Source organism: Ascaphus truei, chromosome 3 (genome assembly GCF_040206685.1).
Source record: "Ascaphus truei isolate aAscTru1 chromosome 3, aAscTru1.hap1, whole genome shotgun sequence".
Lineage (NCBI taxonomy): Eukaryota > Metazoa > Chordata > Amphibia > Anura > Ascaphidae > Ascaphus > Ascaphus truei.
Genome location: NC_134485.1, coordinates 234,213,151 through 234,231,654, shown reverse-complemented (window position 1 = coordinate 234,231,654; position 18,504 = coordinate 234,213,151). Strand labels below are relative to the sequence as shown.

The 18,504-nt window shown below is 40.7% G+C and overlaps 1 protein-coding gene and 1 long non-coding RNA gene across 3 annotated transcripts in view; both read right to left on the bottom strand.

Annotated features, from left to right (window-relative positions):
• The window catches only part of LOC142491027 (uncharacterized), a 192,780-nt gene that overhangs the window by 67,696 nt on the left and 106,580 nt on the right, over positions 1 to 18,504 (bottom strand). The gene's annotated exons all lie outside the window — the stretch shown is intronic.
• Positions 11,479 to 13,248, bottom strand: LOC142491026 (uncharacterized). Its single transcript, XM_075593363.1, has 3 exons — positions 13,089 to 13,248; positions 11,843 to 12,724; positions 11,479 to 11,788 (listed from the first exon to the last, which is right to left on the bottom strand). The coding sequence occupies exons 1-3, from the start codon at positions 13,183 to 13,185 to the stop codon at positions 11,610 to 11,612; spliced, it is 1,158 nt and encodes a 385-aa protein (XP_075449478.1). The 5' UTR covers positions 13,186 to 13,248; the 3' UTR covers positions 11,479 to 11,609.

Below are 18,504 nucleotides of genomic sequence, written 5' to 3'. Positions count from 1 at the left end.
TTGAGGTTTATCCTGGGAGAAACCGTGCGATGAAGACGTCTCAATCCTTCTCTCCTGGAGGCCATGATCCACCATGATGCTGACCGCACAGTCTCAGATAATCCCTGCCAGAATGCAGCGGACAAAGATTCTCCGTTCCAATCCATCTCTGCGGCAATAGTCCTAAACTCGAGTGCGTATTGAGCAACAGAGCGGTTACCCTGAGAAATAAAGAAGAGAGCAGAAGCAGCAGATACCTTTCGACCAGGTGTATCGAACACCCTGCGGAACTTTTTGGTAAAAGCTCCAATGCTTTTGGTGAGGTCGGATCTTCACTCCCAGATGGGAGAAGCCTAGGCAAGAGCATCATCAATGAGCAGAGAGATTATGTAGGCTACCTTAGAAAGGGAAGAAGAAAAGCGGGAAGAATTCATCTCAAACTGAATGAAACATTGGTTAAGGAAACCCTGACATTCGTGAGGATTTCCCTCATACCAATTGGGCGTGGGAAGACTGGGTTCGGACAGATAAGCAGGCATGATGGGGGTATTAGTGACCGGTTGCATCCCTTGTAGATGGAGGGATAAAGTTCTAAAGTCCTCCCGGAGGGTTCTCAAGTTTTGGTAATTAGACTCCCATTTATTTTGAAGACGACACGGAAGACAGCATAAATGTGATACGTGCCGGGTCCAGGAGTGTAGAGAAGCGGATCGTCGGGGTACGAAGCCAGAGTCGGGGTTGGGCAGGGTAGAGTAGTCATAGAGCCAAAGCCAGGGTCAGTGTAGGAGAGAGCAGCGTCGTCGTAATCCAATGCCAGGGTCAGTGTAGGAGAGAGTAGAGTCGTCGTGTCCAATCCAGGGTTAGCGTAGGAGAATATCACAAGGTAAGTTCCAGGCAGGGTCAGGCAGCAAGATAAGGCAGACAGGCACAATGAAGTGAGGTACAACGTCCCACAATCTGGAGTTATGCTCGGCAAGGAAGGAGAGTTCTGACAAGATATTTACTGGACCTCCCACCAATGGGAGGCAACCAGGAAGTGGGGCTGCGGCTGCTGTATCATGCAGGTGCATCCTATTGCACAGCCAATTGCGACCGCATCAGAGTGTTCGCGCGCAACCCGCGCATCACATTGGTGACCCGATCTCGCGCCGTCATCGTACACAACGACACCTGTGCCAGTACGGGGGCGGAGACCAGAGGTGGGGCCAACAGAGACAGGCGGAACACGGAGCACAGTCATCTGGAGTAGTACTGACATCAGGGCAGGGGCAGGACCGAGAGGCGGAGACCGCAGACCAACGGGGAGACCGCACACGCATCGCGCATCAAGGCGGGAGGAACAGAGGGAACGCCCTGCACCCAGAGACAGAAGAAGCCGACGGGACTCGCGAAAAACCCACGCGCCGTGCGTAAGTACCCCTGCTAGGTTGCCACTCTTGAGTGCCATGGGAATCAGATGGGCGACAAAGGGTTAAGGGGACAGAAGCACAAAAACGGCGAATCCTCACAGCTACTGTACCATTACTATACCTCTTTCAACTAGCCATTAATGCACCCACTGCTCCTACCACCAAACTACATAGCAAGTGTTTTGAATCCACTGGGGCTTTGGCTGCACCCTAGAGATTGTGTTGCGGTATCTTTCAATTGATCCATACCACGTACTAAAGGTAAAGGTACTCATTCTTTTGCCATATACTGCGGCTTTGTCGCACTAAGCACTGATCTCATACAGACTTTCTCTTAGGGACACTAACACGGATGGAGTGCACGCACACTGTAAATAGTTAACTCACAGAATATGTATTTTTGATCATCCCCGATTTATTTAAATCTAAGTAAATATTAAAAATGACAAATGTCAATGTACTATAATGCTTAACAACTTTCCCTACCCTCTTTCCCTTCTGTACCCTAATTTTACAATACAAAATCTATGTTTAAAAAAAAAAATAATTAAAAAATGTTATTATACTACTAAATAAACATATCTAACAGTAACAGGGGACTATTCTGTTTATTCCACATGGTCAGATAGACCAAGGTAAAATTAGGTTCCATCCACACAAGGTACTCAGCCTCACTTATACTTGATAAATTATTACCATACACTTAGTGCATGTAAAAGGGGCTTCCCTGCCTATCCCCTCACTTGAGGAGAACCTTCTATGACAGGACCCTTTTGTTTTTGCTCTTTGGTTTTACTATCCGGATGTAGAAGGTATAGAGTGGAGGGTAAGAATACAAAAAGATTGGTATAAACTCATAAGGGTTTCACAGCGGCAGCAGGCAGGAGGAGACCTGTGAGTAACTATGGCTGCCATGTTTCCCTTCTTCTGGACATACTAAAGAATGTAACACTGTAATGCCCTTCCCCTCAATACCCGACTAGCACCCTCTCTATCCACCTTTAAGACACACCTTAAGACACATTTGCTTAAAGAAGCATATGAATAGCACTGTGGATAATCCTGACACATGATACATAAAGCTTGGCCCCCTGCAGATGCACTTACTAGAATTCCCTTCTACTGTCTCTATACGTTCCCCTACCTACCAATTAGATTGTAAGCTCCCCCAGAGCAGGGACTTCTCTTCCTTAATGTTACTCTTATGTCTGAAGCACTTATTCACATTACCTGTTATTTATATTATTTGTTATTTATATGATTACAACATGTATTACTACTGTGAAGCGCTATGTATATCGATGGCGCTATATAAATATAGACATACAATACAATTAGTGGATAGGAATTTAATATGCCCAAAAGATGAAAGTCTGGACATGGACAGGCAATGCATATCTGCAGTGGTGACATATGCTAGGCACTAAGCTCGGCCATCTGGAAGTAAAAGGGCAGGAAAGTGGCCAGGCGCTGAGGAGCTAATCCAGTAAGGGAAGATAAGTGGCATGGCATTTGAGAATAACTGGCCCAGGGAAGAAGGATAGCTGGGGGCATAGTCAGACCAGTGAGGAAGATAGCTTGGAGAGCCCACATACTGTAGAGGGTAGACAGTGGCAAAGCCTGCATGTAAAAAAAAGGATGGCAAAGGAGCATAGTTTACCCAGAGGGAGAAGGTGGTCGGATGGGAATGGCCTGCCAATGGAGCACAGCTGGGCACTACCCAGGGAAGAGGAGAAAGAGGGGAGGAGTCAGGCAAAAAGCAACACAGCCACATGGGGGAAGGGAAACAGGCTGCATGCTGAACCAAGTACTGTAAGTGCATGGCAACACATTCAAATAAAGCCACTTACAAACATGGATTGAGGAGAGTAGGCAAAAATAATCAAGAGCTGAGTGTAAAGCATGGTGAAGATGTGTGAGCTAGTATTGTACAGAATACTTTTTCTGTGAAATATTTGAATTGATAAATCCCATTGGGAGTGAGTTATTAAGCGGCAAAAGGTACAAATCGGGCACTATCGCATGAAACTCTCTGTGATTTCAATGGTAATTTCCATGCAATTGTGCACCAACTAGCAAAATAGCAGTGAAAAATCCCTGTTGAGCTATGTGCTTTATCATTTAGACACCCTTAAGCAGAAACAGAGAAGGACTATGGGCCTCATGCAGTAAGCGTTGATAAGGGAATTATCGCCATTTTATAGGCAAAATTGGGTTTGAGATTCAGTAAGCGCCGATAAGTGCTTGATTTCGCCAGGTTTCGGAGCCGATTATTTTGTTATGGCCAGTCGGCTGCCGATAAGCCTGTTTTCGCCACTGATCGCCACTTTTTTAAATCGGCTGGATTCAACAAAAAAAAACAGCTTATCGGGCCTGATCGGCACTACGAAATTGAGATGTTATGGCCAATTTCTCCCGCCAACTAAAGTTGGCAGTTTGGAGGGGAGAACGATCGCTAAGGCTGCCGGAACGGCACTTAGAAAAAAAAAACTTCTGTACATCAATGGAGTCAATGGAGCGGGGACATATAACAGTATAGTACTGTTTACGTTTCATTGCTCACAATACAAACGTCATTTGCATTACAGTGTGGGGGCATTCCCTGCATTGTGTCACAGCTGACGTGTATTATTTGCATAACATTATACTTTTACATGTTTGCAGCATTTGCGGGTCACATTACTCATCATGTGATGATGTGCCAAGGGAAAATACTATACTCAACTCTTAATGGAGAACCTCACATCATATCACACATTTTACTGAACTGAGCAACAATTATTTACATGATGTTACACATGACACACATGTCACACATACACCGTATATTCATGTTCCTTTACATTACACAATGCTTGTAATGTGACACGCATCTTTAAACGTTCATGTACATCTGTCTTCTCATGTTTACATCTAGTTTTGGGTCCTCCCTATTTTCATGACGTCACTTATTGGACGCTCAATCACATTGCATGTTTACATTGTAACCGTAGCATTACAAGCACTTCAACCTAACTTATACACACATGTACAGTAATTCAGCATTGGGACACCTTGTAAACTCATTCTATAGCAACTATCCTCATTACACAAATGCATGCATATGCACACGACTATTCATTGTTGTCAACATGTCACAATAACATGCCTAATTACACATGTTACACAAAACTTTTCCCACGTCAATCTCAGCCTTTTTGCCTAATTACATGACTGACTGTTGCGTTCACAAGTGTTACATTCATTGCACATGCAACTATTTATTTGCAAGCAATGTTTCTACAAAGGTTCACGTCACATCATTGCCAAATATCATCATTCCCTGCAGAATACACACAACAAATACTTATAACAAGAACTGCACACAGCTTGCCACAGAAGTACTTTATTATGTTAATGTAACACCTTGCATTTTACTATGTCACCTGACATCATCACATACCTATTTAAAGGAAGCCCATTACCTGATCATTCACGGCTACTCATTTCAAAATGTTGAGATTGTTTAGGAGACGGAGGAACATTCTTTTCTATGACATGCTTGATGATGAAGAGAATCATATAGGGCAAGGGAGGGACACACCGAGGGACAGTGACAGGGACAGTCACGCGGATACGACAGAGACAGGGAGAGGGACAGGAGATCAGAGAAGACAGAGGAGACAAGTTGTGCCTCGTCCGCGTCTGTACAGGGAGAGAACCCTGTTAGATGGGATGAGTGAGGAGGAGATTGTAAGTCGCTATCGTTTGAGTTCAGCAGCAATCTTAGCTCTTTATCAGGAGATAAGGGGAGATTTAGATTTTTTCACAGCCAGAGGTCATGCAGTCCCTGGGCTTGTTAAAATGCTGTGCTCATTACATTATCTTGCTTCCGCGTCATACCAGACAACTGTGGGCATAGTGGGCGGGGTCTCGCAATCTACATTCTCGCGGGCCTTGACCCAGTTTCTCTATGCACTCAATAGACGCGCTAGGAATTATATTCATTTTCCTACAGAGGCGACAGAGTGGCTGGAAGTCAGGACTGGCTTTTATAATATAGTAGGGATACCATGTGTGCTGGGTGCAATCGATTGCACACATGTTGCTTTGATTGCACCTAGTCAGAGTGAGCATGTGTACCGCAATCGTAAGCACTACCATTCACTCAATGTACAGGTGGTATGTGATGCGACGATGCGGATAATGCATGTGGTACCCAAATTTCCTGGTTCCAGTCACGATTCCTCTATCCTGAGGAACTCTTCAGTCTTCCATGCGTTCGAAGAGGGACATTTTGAACATGGTTGGCTGCTGGGTGAGTACACATTTACATGTTCTAACACAAAACACATTTTTATTTAGGAATGTTGGCATTGTACAATTTGATCACTAATGTCAGCTTATGTGTGCTCCATTCATTATAGGTGACTCAGGATACGGAATTAGGCCGTGGCTCTTGACTCCGGTGCTAAACCCTCAAACTGAAGCAGAGGACAGGTACAATGCAGCCCATATATCTACAAGATCTGTTATAGAGAGGACATTTGGCCTACTCAAGACCAGATTTAGGTGTCTGGACAGAACTGGTGGGGCTCTTCTATACAAGCCTCAAAAAGTGTCTGATATTATCCTTGCCTGTTGCATTTTGCACAATGTTGCACTGAGGCACAATGTACAGTCAGACCTAGCTGAGCCTGTGGTAGACGAGCATCCCACCCATGTAGCTGCTGAAAATGAACAAACAGCCAGTGGTGGCCAGACACGCCAGAATCTCATCAATTCATTTTTTTCTTGTAAGTAAAAACATATATGTTCCAAGTTCTACTTTTATACTTACATTATGTTATCTTAACAATAATGTTTTTTTATATACCCTTCTGGTAGGACACAGATGAATATGGGTTGCACACCTTTCTTCTCTCTGCTGTGTGCACAAAGGGATGTGGCACCGGTTTGTTATTGTTGCACAGGTTATATAATCCCTCTTCAATTGTACTTTAGTTGTGTGTATGTGAATAAAACTGGGGTAACAAAGCACTAATATTTTAGCATTGTGTTGTTCCTTATGCTAACACAATACACATATTATGCCCATACTCATTCATGCTTCTAGTATGCTTACATACAATGTTATTGGTGCAGTATAACATGTACATCCATATGATGTGTACACCAGCCTGATTTACATTTTGAATGTCATGAAATATACATGGTGTTGCACATTTAACACCAAATACACACTTTGCTGTGTTGTTTACGGTACTGAAGATGGCATGTCAATGTTTGCAATTTATATATTGTTCCTTTGCATTGTAGGTATATCTCCAGTATGACTGATCATGGTATGTATATTTGCTGACATCTCTCATAAGATGTGCCTACATCAATCTTCCTATAATTATTTGTAGTAAAAACCCAACATATTGGTTTAAACACAAATGTTACATATATGTACTTTCTGTATCATGTATATGCATTTAGCTACTCTTGAGCTTTCATGTGCATTGTATTAGAAAATGATTACTCCCATTTCATCACATTTTATGTATGTTTCCTTATAAATTCCATTAATGTAATATAGAGGTGTTTGGAGACAAGGGGATAACTGTAGTTATTTCTTTACTTACGGGAGATCATTCATCACGGATGAAATTGACTGATCATAAAACTCCATGCATGAATACCTGCAATCACAACAATGCGTACTACATCTTATATTTAGCAATGTTGGTGTTTTGTAATGCTAGGAATTAATAGTCAACATTAATTTAAATTTGTGACATGTGTATGTATAAGTCACACGTGTGTGGATGTGTCCTACATGTACCAAGTGTTAAACTGTTAACAGAGAAGACAAATTTGTCGCTAATGTTACTGTCATTTAGCATTTCTAATTTACCAATATGACAATGTTGGTAATATTTTTGCAATATAAATCACGTCACTTCATCATTATCATGATGATAATTATCAAGTATTCTCACAATTGTAACGTCAATCACGTGCACATTAGCATAGACACACTTTGTAAGACAACTGTTTGTGTCTGTATCAATTTGTGTAGGATCCATGTATAACACCGACAAATGATAACACCAGCTTTATTATGGTAGCTTATATCATCATATTGACTATACTATGTATTTTTAGAACGTTTAATAAACACAGTAAACTATAGTTAGTTAGGTTAATGAAATATACACAGAAACGTACTTCATTACATGATGTTGATGTCATAATCAGAACATCATGCATTGTAGGGGACCACAACATCTGGCCAATAACATTATTTGCTACAGTTCCAAACCATTTTATCAACATACCCATGTAACAAGAGATTTTTAACAAGAAATGGCTAGTTGGTTGTAAGTGTCCTTTACATTGGGAGAAGGAGTAGCTCAGTGAGTAAAGACACACACTGGCACTGAGATTTTGAAGCAGGGGAGTCTGGTTCAATTCCCGGTGTCAGCTCCTTGTGACCTTGGGCAAGTCACTTTATCTCCCTGTGCCTCAGGCGGCAAAAAATAAATTGTAAGTTCCACGGGCCAGGGACCTCAGCCTGAAAAATGTGTCTGTAAAGCGCTGTGTACAACTAGCAGCGCTATACATGAACATGCTCATATTATAATTATTATTATTATTATTATTATTATTATTATTGTTACATAGTTTCGACAGTCATACGTTCCATTACACAATAGAATTCACAAATGTGTTAGCAGAGTGGGAATGGTTGTTATATATAAAACACACCATGCCATAAAATGATAGTAGTCATTAAAGAACACTCAATAAAAATTCATGAGGCACTATTTTGCAACATCATTATGTTAATTAAGTGCTTATGCAATATAGGCATAAGGGTATCACATTTTTAATTGTTTGTTAATAAGCGCTGCAAGCAATATAAAATTAGTTCCATATGTAGTATAGTAGTCGGTGGCTCCTCCTCACAATCATCTCATATAAAGGTAGACTCTTCTGAAATCATACATTGATCCGATTGTATCTTCCCCGACATCTCTGAAATACAGCAAACACATGATGGTCAAATATGGCACCTTACTATATATGTATCCGTGACAACGCATTACACAGCTCTATATGATTGTGTACATACACACGTCACTCACTTGTATGTTAGAAGTACAAGTGTACATCAGTATGTAATGTTTCTTTAAATTTGTAGCAGGCATAACTATGTATATGATGTGAACGTTGCCTGTATACTGAAAAATGTGCGCGCACATCTTAGTGTGCGCACGCACTTCACGCTTGGCTGCACTAACTGTTAGCGCATGCGCAAAACAAAGCGTACGTTGTGCGTTCAATACATCTTGAAAATACCATTAAACATAAAATCTTTATTTCAAATACAATGAATACGAAACTACATTCGTTCTAAACGAGTACATCTGTATTCTTTTTAAACAGACGTGTTTGGACAGAAAGGACGGCCGATAACACAATGCGCAAATGCAATACGTGTGACGTCATGTTAAACCAGCGTGAAACGCACGCTAACACTCCTCCCACTCAATTAACATTCGGCTAACGCCCAGTTTACGGCTACAAACACTGAGCCGCACACATGACACACTGCAGTTACCGTTACTATAACAAAACATGACAGCCAATAGGCTTTGAGGCGCGCACGTCGCTTGGGGGCGGGACTTACATCCGTAATCCTTTTTAAGGACGCCTTGGGCCATGACAAGGGTCCCACGTCATACGTGGTGGACCCGCTTTTAAATGTTGCATGATAACAAAACAGGTATGTGTTAGAGTTATGTTAAAATGTTGCTAATATGGTTAAAGGGATAGGAAAGTACGTATATTTATTCCGTCAGCAATGTGTACTACTCTTTCAGGTTATACTATATTGTATTCGGCAACAATTTCTTTGTGATCGCTACATGTTATGCAGTCTGCAATGTTACGCTGTATCCACGCATTGAAAGGGAAAATGGTGGTTAAAAAAAAAAAAAAAAAAAAACATTTAAACGCACAGTCAACGCATAACGGTTGTTATATTTACCATTTTTCTAGAATTAACTCTTCGTCTGGCTGCAACTGCTCGCTCCAGAAATGCAAGGCATTTTCATCCACGCTTGACCCACCCGCTGAATCCAGTATGACACACATCTCCTCCATGAAGCGCTCATAGGAATCGCCACTGCTTTCTTCAAACAATTGGTCGGGAGGTAGGTTCATTTCTTCGGGTTCCCATTCCAATGCATTTTCAGCTGAAAGGCTTGGTACATAATCATAGTACTTTTGTTGTTGTACAATGTGGGTTTCAGGAATGGAGGGTGCAGATATTGCAGCAGGTATCGATTCACACGGAACAGTAGTAGCGGATCCATTGCTATTGGCATTAGGAATAAATATGCCTTTCACAACAATATATGTGCCCTCTTTCAGGGTAAAATGCTTTTCCTTTGCAATCTTCCAGAAACCATAGGTGTGTTCTAGCTTATCCTGCACACGTTCAAAAAAGTCATTAGTTGATAAAGTGAATCTTATTGAGGAATTAAAATTCCGCGCATGCCTACGGTCTTGGTAATAAGGATATTTAGCTCGAATCAAATCATAGATTTGGCATGTGCTTGCTTTGTGTCCGCGACTGTTCAAAATTGCTTCTGAAACCATGTACTTATAACCTAAGAGGGGATTCATATGGTTAACGAATTCATCAGCCATGTCAGAGTAGCACAAAAGATGTGTGCAGTTCTGTGTTCTTTGCTCATCAAAATGATTCTGCTCAATGGCTAACAAATTCCTGTGTTTCGTTTTCAAGGTCAACAAAAGTAACTACTTTTACTCCTTATTTCAAACGCCAATTGGATGTGTCCTTTTAATTGGTTTAACTTTTGTGGTTAGTGATAGGCGAATGTGGGAAAAACATGTATCATTTTTTTATCTCGTTTGTGAAAACATTCCTACACTTTTATTTCAGTAACATTGAGTTTTCTAGAAAAATAACAAAGAGCACTGTGTGAAAATAGTGCTTAGACAGCCATATCAGTAAATACACACACCTGCAAAATGAAATGTTTTTTTCCCACATACATTTCTGTGTGTATTTGAAATTCTGGTTAACTACCTGTCTGCATGAGTTTAAATACGTGTGTATCTATATATATATAAATATATCTCTCTCATAAAAATATATATATATATATATAAAGTGTATATTGTACTATATGTATAGTGTGTGTGTGTGTGTGTGTGTGTGTGTATATATATATATATATATATATATATGTATATATGTATATATATATGTATATATATATATATATATAAAAAAATTATTTTATTTTTTATATTGCAGGAGTACACACAACATATTGATGGCAGTAAGTAGGCCTTGTATGAAACCTATTTAAATGGTGATAAACATGAGTGAATTAAGTAATAAACATTTGTTTGCACCCAATAATGTTAGAGGCTCACACTTAGTATAGTTGTCAAACATTAGGCCTGTATTATTAAAATAGTGTGTTTTCACAAGGAAGCATGAAGTGTATGTTTTTTGTAAATACATCTATACCAGTTTAGATAGTACTATATATATACACACACACACACACACACACACACACACACACACACACACACACACACACACACACACACACACACACACACACACACACACACACACACACACACACACACACACACACACACACACACACACTGTGTGTGTGTGTGTGTGTGTGTGTGTGTGTGTGCATATATCAATACATACTACATATATATTAGTATCAATTCAGAGATGTTCTTGAAACAAGAACACATAAATGATTAAAGGACAACATTACAATGGCCACCAAAGGTAAGTAATATTTAACACAAAATCCTGCTGTACACGTACAAGAAAGATGTTTGCAGTTAAATAGGTGCTTTTATAATTGCAGGAAAATAATATGCACATGCAATGATTACATCAATTAACACACCCAAATGCAATGTTTTGCTGCAAAGTCAATGGCAGCTTCTCTAAACTTAGCAACTGGCTCCTGGTGGACCATTACTGAACAGACGATTAATACATCAATATTTATAACACTATTCATTAATTAGGAGTGTTAACATTTCCAAAACTTCACGTGTACAAGAACATACTTGAAAGTTTGGAAACAACACAGTCTTCAGCATACATACAATAGTAATTAGATAATCTGAAGTCAACAAAACAAGGCCAAAGACATATTTTGTGAATTATAACATTTATTTTTTTTGTTCCTTTTGCGAGCGAGTAACAGGCCTGCTTGTTGTCTCTTGAATTTTCCTTTTTCTTTTGCCACCAACTTTAGGCACAACAGAGCCACTTTGAGTGGCCTCTGGCACTTCACGGGCAGGGCTTGTGGCCAGTGACTCACCTACAGGGCTTTTGGGCAGTGATTCACCTACAGGGCTTGTGGCCAGTGACTTACCTAGAGGGCTTTTGGGCAGTGATTCACCTACAGGGCTTTTGGGCAGTGACTCACCTACAGGGCTTTTGGGTAGTGACTGTTCACCTACAGGGCTTGTGGCCAGTGACTCACCTACAGGGCTTTTGGGCAGTGATTCACCTACAGGGCTTTTGGGCAGCGATTCACCTACAGGGCTTTTGGGCAGCGATTCACCTACAGGGCTTTTGGGCAGTGACTCACCTACAGGGCTTTTGGGTAGTGACTGTTCACGGACAGGGCTTGTGCCCACTGACACATGTGAGCAAGTTGGTAGACACTGCACAAGTGATGGTTGGTCTGTTTCATGTGTGTCTTGTTTTGTTTTTGTCGCCTCCTTTGTAGGTGTCTGCTGCTGAATTTGTACAGATGGCAGCGGTAGGATGTCATCAGGAACCTGCACAGCAATGTCTGCTACTTGACCGGTAACATTTGGGCCTGGTGAATGAATATCAGATGAATGTGGTGAAAACTGACCTGCATGAACAGATCCTGCCTGTGAGGTGTTGAATTGTGGTACATTAGTCATTCTCCAGTAATTAGCTTGTGTTTGCAGAACAACTAATGCTTCGAATGAGGTGTTGATTTTTTGCAACTGTTTAGGCACTTCAATGAAGACTCTGTGGAGATGTGCCAATTGTGAAACTGTTTCTTCCTGCAGTGCAATCATCCTTTCCAGCACTGTCATCAGGTCAGAATGGCGACGATTTTCTGCTTCCACAATTTTTCCCTCAGAAGCTACAATTGCATCATATGTGGTATTTGCTGGACGTTTTGGCGGTAAAACAGTTTCAATTGGAACCTCTTCATGGTCACTTGCTTGTATTTGTGTGTCTATGGCGGCGGCGGCGGCATCATCATCATCATCATCATCATAATCCTCTTCATCATGTTCTACAAATAAATGTACACATTATTAAATGGCATGTTAATCTCTGCTGTGTTACTATGTAATTCTACTGTGTCAAAAGTAACAACTAACATGTTTCCATACGTTTTATAACCTCACATTAAAAACTACCTTGAATTAAGAATAATGTTTGGACTCAGTATGAAATATGAGTGAATGAAAACTTGCTGTAAACTCACAACTCCTACATGATAGTTAACATCACTAACACAATACATGTTGCCTTACACTTCATTTTCACATACACTAAGTAATCGTATTTAAAGAACATGTGCAAAACAATTAATGAACATGACAACATACATATAGAAGAGCACATATTATATGGCCACCAACTGATACACTCACCTTCTAGGTGTGTTGAGCTGGCTGACCCAGGTGAAGACACTTGTTCCCTCTCAGGTGACACATGTCCTTCAGGGGCAACTATATATAACAATAACATAAGTTTTACATTTACATGTGTAAATATTGAACAAACAGTTATTGTATGTTCTGTATTTATGAGTACGTAACAGCATCAGTTCCTTAACCCAAAATGTGTGTGTGAAAGTGAACATAAATAGTTGTAATAACAATGTACATACCTGTGTACTTAGAACTTTTGAGTTCCCTAACATAAAACATACTATGTTTCTGCAGTAATGCGTGAGGATAAATAGATAAAATTTGTACATAAAAATCATATGTTGTGTAGTGATATCAGTATCATAATGTACATAACTATCATGAGATGACCATTCACAATGGTTATCATGATGGTGGTCATATTGCAAAAAGTGTTGTTTTTGGTAGAGGATATGTGTGGTACATTAATATAAGATGTGGCACACCTGAATGTGGCTGTGACTCAACAAGACAACACATGCAGTGTGTGATAATGTGTCGTTGATAGTAGTAGTTCAACTATAGATATGAGTGAACTAATGTGTGAGGTACGCTTTGATAAGTAATGAGTTGTTGGGGCATTTAGTAGCTAAAGTGAAGCTTTCAAATGAGTGTGATTAACTTCAGTTGTGCTAGTCAGGTTGTAATAACGGTATTCCCTTCCCCAAAAAGCCTAATCAGCCACACCTTTCAATTACTTGAAACAGGTGAAAATGGTGTGAACTAAGTTGACCCTAAAATGAGGCTGTAATTAGTGTGTGTGCTGAACCCCACCCCCTCTGTTGAAGTGTATGCTGTGATGAGATATTAATTGCAGCTGCTTTAACACAATGGTAGATGAGCTAAATAGTCGTGTGCAGTTTTTAAGTTATGAAAACAATGACATAAAATATGATACGTGTGCCTCATTATGCTGTCTGTATATGACTTAAAGCAAAAATGGACCTTTTCATAAACAACTATAGATGTGTTAGTGCAAGTGATGTTTGTAGGCCGTTGCATGCAATATATTTGATGCATGCTTAAAATAGGCAGTAATGTCATGTTTGTCGGAGTAAAATAAATAAAATACACAATAATATTATACATATTTATGTTCTGTACCTGTAGCTAGTAATAATTTCTCATTAACATGTGTTACACATGTGTACTACCCTGTTGTTCCACATCTTCGCCCACCATCAATTGCTTCCACTGCAGCAATGCATTTTGGGAATTCACATGTAAATGAGCACGCAATGGCACGTGCTATATTAGTTACTGCTTTTAGTAGGACTACAACATATATGTCTATTTTGAGATATATATATATACAGAATCAGACATATACATATATAGATGCAGGTATGCTTATATTGTGAAGACAGTATAAAAAGCAGTGTAAATATGCAAAATAACTGTAAGCAACGACACGCCTAGTACATTAATATTTCTCACCTGGTGGAAATTGTGAGGGATAAATTCCTATATCACGGTCACCAGGTAAGCCTTCCACGACGACGGGAAGTAATTTTGCCCGAAGCAGCTCCTCCAATGGACTTAATATGAGACGTTGTGGTGTCGGCCCACCTCCAGTGCCAGTAGCATGCACGCGTTGGTGTTGTATTTTCTTTTTCAATTTGGACCTAATATCATCAAATCTCTTGTGACAATTCCGCTTGTCCCTCACATGATTCCCACACGCATTGACACCAATGACTATTGTGTCCCACATTTCTTTTCTGCTTGCTGAACTTGTCCGCCCTTGAAAAACATATAAAATATATGAGGTAAATGAATAATAATAGAAGCACCAGTTTCCTACACTGCTAGCTGTTCCAAGAGATAGCAAACATGCTATTTTATGTGTAATATGTGAAGCACATGAGCATTCACTACTAAACCTATACATGTAAGCAAGGTTGCATTCATATTGTATGCAGTTATGGCAAATTGACCGCCTGTGTTTAGTTGTCCTTGTAAGGCATGATAAAAAGCTGTGTTTCCAGACTAATTAACATAGAAAGATATTCTGAACCCATATTTGCATATGAACAAAACTCAGATGACCTAGGATCACATGTATTTGAATAATAAATGTAAAGGTACACTTACCTAGTAAATGTCCATATATACTGTCATAGTGCTCCAGAATGCCAGTGACAAGAGCTGTATTTTCCTGGTCATTGAAGCGAGGATTACGTGGCTTCTCCACACGTTTCTTCCGAGCAGGTTTAGGGTCAGAGCTTGGCTGGTGCTGACTGGACTCTCCTTCTTCCAATGGAAGAGCCTCCAAAAGCTGCCCACCAGCAAGCACGCCACCACCAGACACCCCATCAGCAACTGCGCCACCAGCAGCACTCACAGCACCAGCACTCCCACTCCTAGCACCAGCACTCCCACTCCTAGCACCAGCACTCCCACTCCTAGCACCAGCACTCCCACTCCCAGCAACAGCACTCCCACTCCCAGCAACAACACTCCCACTCACAGCAACAGCACTCCCACTCACAGCAACAGCACTCCCAGCAACAGCACTCCCACTCCCAGCAACAGCACTCCCACTCCCAGCACCAGCACTCCCACTCCCAGCAACACCACTCGGTGCACCAGCAACATCACTCCCCTGAACAGTACGTTCACTCCGACGCGTACTCGCACGAGTAGCACTCCCACTCCCACCAGCATCACTCTTCCCACGCTTTGCGGGCATACTTCCAGCACTCACAAAAAACAGACAACTAATGTACAGCCAATCACACGAAACACTTCCACATATAAAACAAGACAAAGATGTAAACAAAACAACAATGGACAAAGCTCACCCAATACACAACAAGTCTCTCCGTCAATATGCAAATGTTCAATCAGCCAGCTCTGTGCGTCTCTCTCTCTCTCACTCCCAACAACACAGAGAATGATTAGCAGTACACGTTGCCTTTAAATATGGCGCGCAATCCAATACATGCTTGTTTCGCCTGATTCAGCAAGATTTGTGATTGGGCAACCTATCAGCACCCCGCCACGCACGCCGATACACCTGTGTGTGATCGGATAATCATCGTGAGAGTGGGCGGATTTGTTTTCGGGTTGATTTTGAATGTATTCGGCACTTACTGCATACGGAGAGGAAAAATCGCCATTAACATGACTAATCGGTAAACTTGCCGATTTCACTTAATCGACGCTTACTGCATGAGGCCCTATATCTTGCATCCTGTGCAAATCTGCACTGACTACATAAGCAGCAACTTGCATATAAAATTAATATTTGCACCATGAGACATTTTCTAGCAGAAATACTGTATGTACACAATTTTTTCAGGTAATTTAAACTTTACATATTGTGAATTACATTTTCATGAAACCTTTAATGAAAGTGGCTGCTTGGCTTCAGATCACTGGAACAAATCCAACCAATCAAGATTTCTAAATTAGGTTGACATACTTCAAAACATGTCATTGTTGAAGCTTGGCTTGGCTTTAAAGGATGTATAAACATGTTTGGGCTAATAAATCTTCAGTACCAGCTGAAAATGTTGGGGTTTCAGGACTCACATTGCTAACTTATCTGCAATGTTGCTATATGAGCATCATAGATAAACGTTGAAAAAAATACTTTTCATTTTTCCTATTCAACACATTTAAAGCAGCGAAACGGGAAGTGTTATGGGGTTTTTTTTTATAAGTCAATTACAGTATTAGATAGTATTTTATTTTTCAACTTTTAATGCCATTCCTAATGAGTTTTAATATTCTGAGCATACAGTACTTTAATTTCTATATCAGGTTTTAACCCACCCCAGGTTATCAAAGTGTGAACCCCGCTACGGCTAAATACTGAGTATGTATGAAAGGTAAGGTGCTATGGGTAATATAATAGGTAAATAGCAAAGAAGCAAGAACCCAGAAGTAGCACTCAAACTTTAAAGGTATTAGTGACAATCTTAAAGGCAGATAATATCATTAGTGAGTTCCTACATGATCACCCCTCCATGGTTAGTAGGAGGGCAAAAAATCTCAATGATGTTCTAGTCCACAGCCATTTCAACACAGTTGTCCTAAGAACTTGGCTCCCCCCAAAACCCCAGGGGTCATACAAATGTGGGAGATGCAAGGCATGCAATCACATGCAGACCACCAAGGTATTCTCCAACTGGAATGGCAGCAAAACATATGACATTCGCAAGTTCATTAATTGCCAAAGCTCTGGTGTAATTTACCAAGCAATTTGCAAATGTGGAAAGGTATATGTGGGAAAGACGAGACGCCCCCTCAAGCTTAGGGTGCTTGAACACATTGGCACCATAAGAAATAAAACAGACAAACCTCTAGCGAGACATGTTAATTATGTTCACCAAGGTGACCATAACATCATTAAGTTCATTGGCATGGATCAATTTTTCATGGATCAAAGACATGGGGACTGCTTTATTGCAGAAAGAGGCTAAGTGAATATATACACTTCAAACGTCATCACCCAAGGGCCTCAATGAAGGGTTTTTGTTCACACCATTCATTTAAAAGTTATATGTTCCGCTTGGCCTCTCACAGCACCCCGCATTTTGTTCTCCTCTTTTGACTCTCTCTTACCTTGTTTTAGCTTTCTATTATATGTATATATATATTTATTGCATATATGTTATTGCAGACATATATTTGTATATATATGGATATTGTTACATGTTCCAATCAACAGCACATTGCTAATAACATGTTTTAATACTGTCATGCTGACTAATAAGGGCCACTCAAAATCTGGCATTAAAATTTACTCTACTGTATATACATCCACAAAGGTTAATGATTGTTTAACTGTACTCTTAATTTTATTAGTACATTCCACTAGCAGACTATGATGTTTAGTCTGATTAAGAGCATAACATTTTTCACCCATATATATGTAACGGGTATTCCCCCATACAATCGCATATAATGTGTGTGGGGAACTTAGTGTTACCAGGTGTGGTGCTTTACCTGTTAGGCTCACAGGATGGCTGAGCTTCCGCCACGGGTAACCTGGGGCATATATAATACTATGAGTAACCACGTACTCGGTGCAGCGCCTCCACCTGCGATGGCTCCCACCAGAGGGGGAGTGGTTCCTCGCAGGACAATATATATATATATATCACTACACACACAGCATGTAAACCAACCAATGACTTTACTATTGCATATAATAACCAGGTGTCCCTCCCTAGAGGAGACACTACTACGGCGTCTCGCAGGACGCAACCTCCTCCCACCGGGTGATCCCACCCCGTGTCCAGTGACCCCACACAATATGTCCCTTTAAATGATATTGATGTGTGTGTGACTGCGCAGCCACTAGTCCCGTGTGAGTACTCTGTTGGTGCACTTATAACGATACCTGCCTGGTGCGGCGGCACCTGGC

Coding starts and splice junctions, on each gene's coding strand:
- LOC142491026 (XM_075593363.1), bottom strand. CDS start 13,185: ATGTTATTGTTATATATAGTTGCCCCTGAAGGACATGTGTCACCTGAG. Junction 12,725..13,088: donor CAGCTCAACACACCTAGAAG/GTGAGTGTATCA, acceptor ATTTATTTGTAG/AACATGATGAAGAGGATTAT. Junction 11,789..11,842: donor ACTGCCCAAAAGCCCTGTAG/GTGAATCACTGC, acceptor CAAGCCCTGTAG/GTGAATCACTGCCCAAAAGC.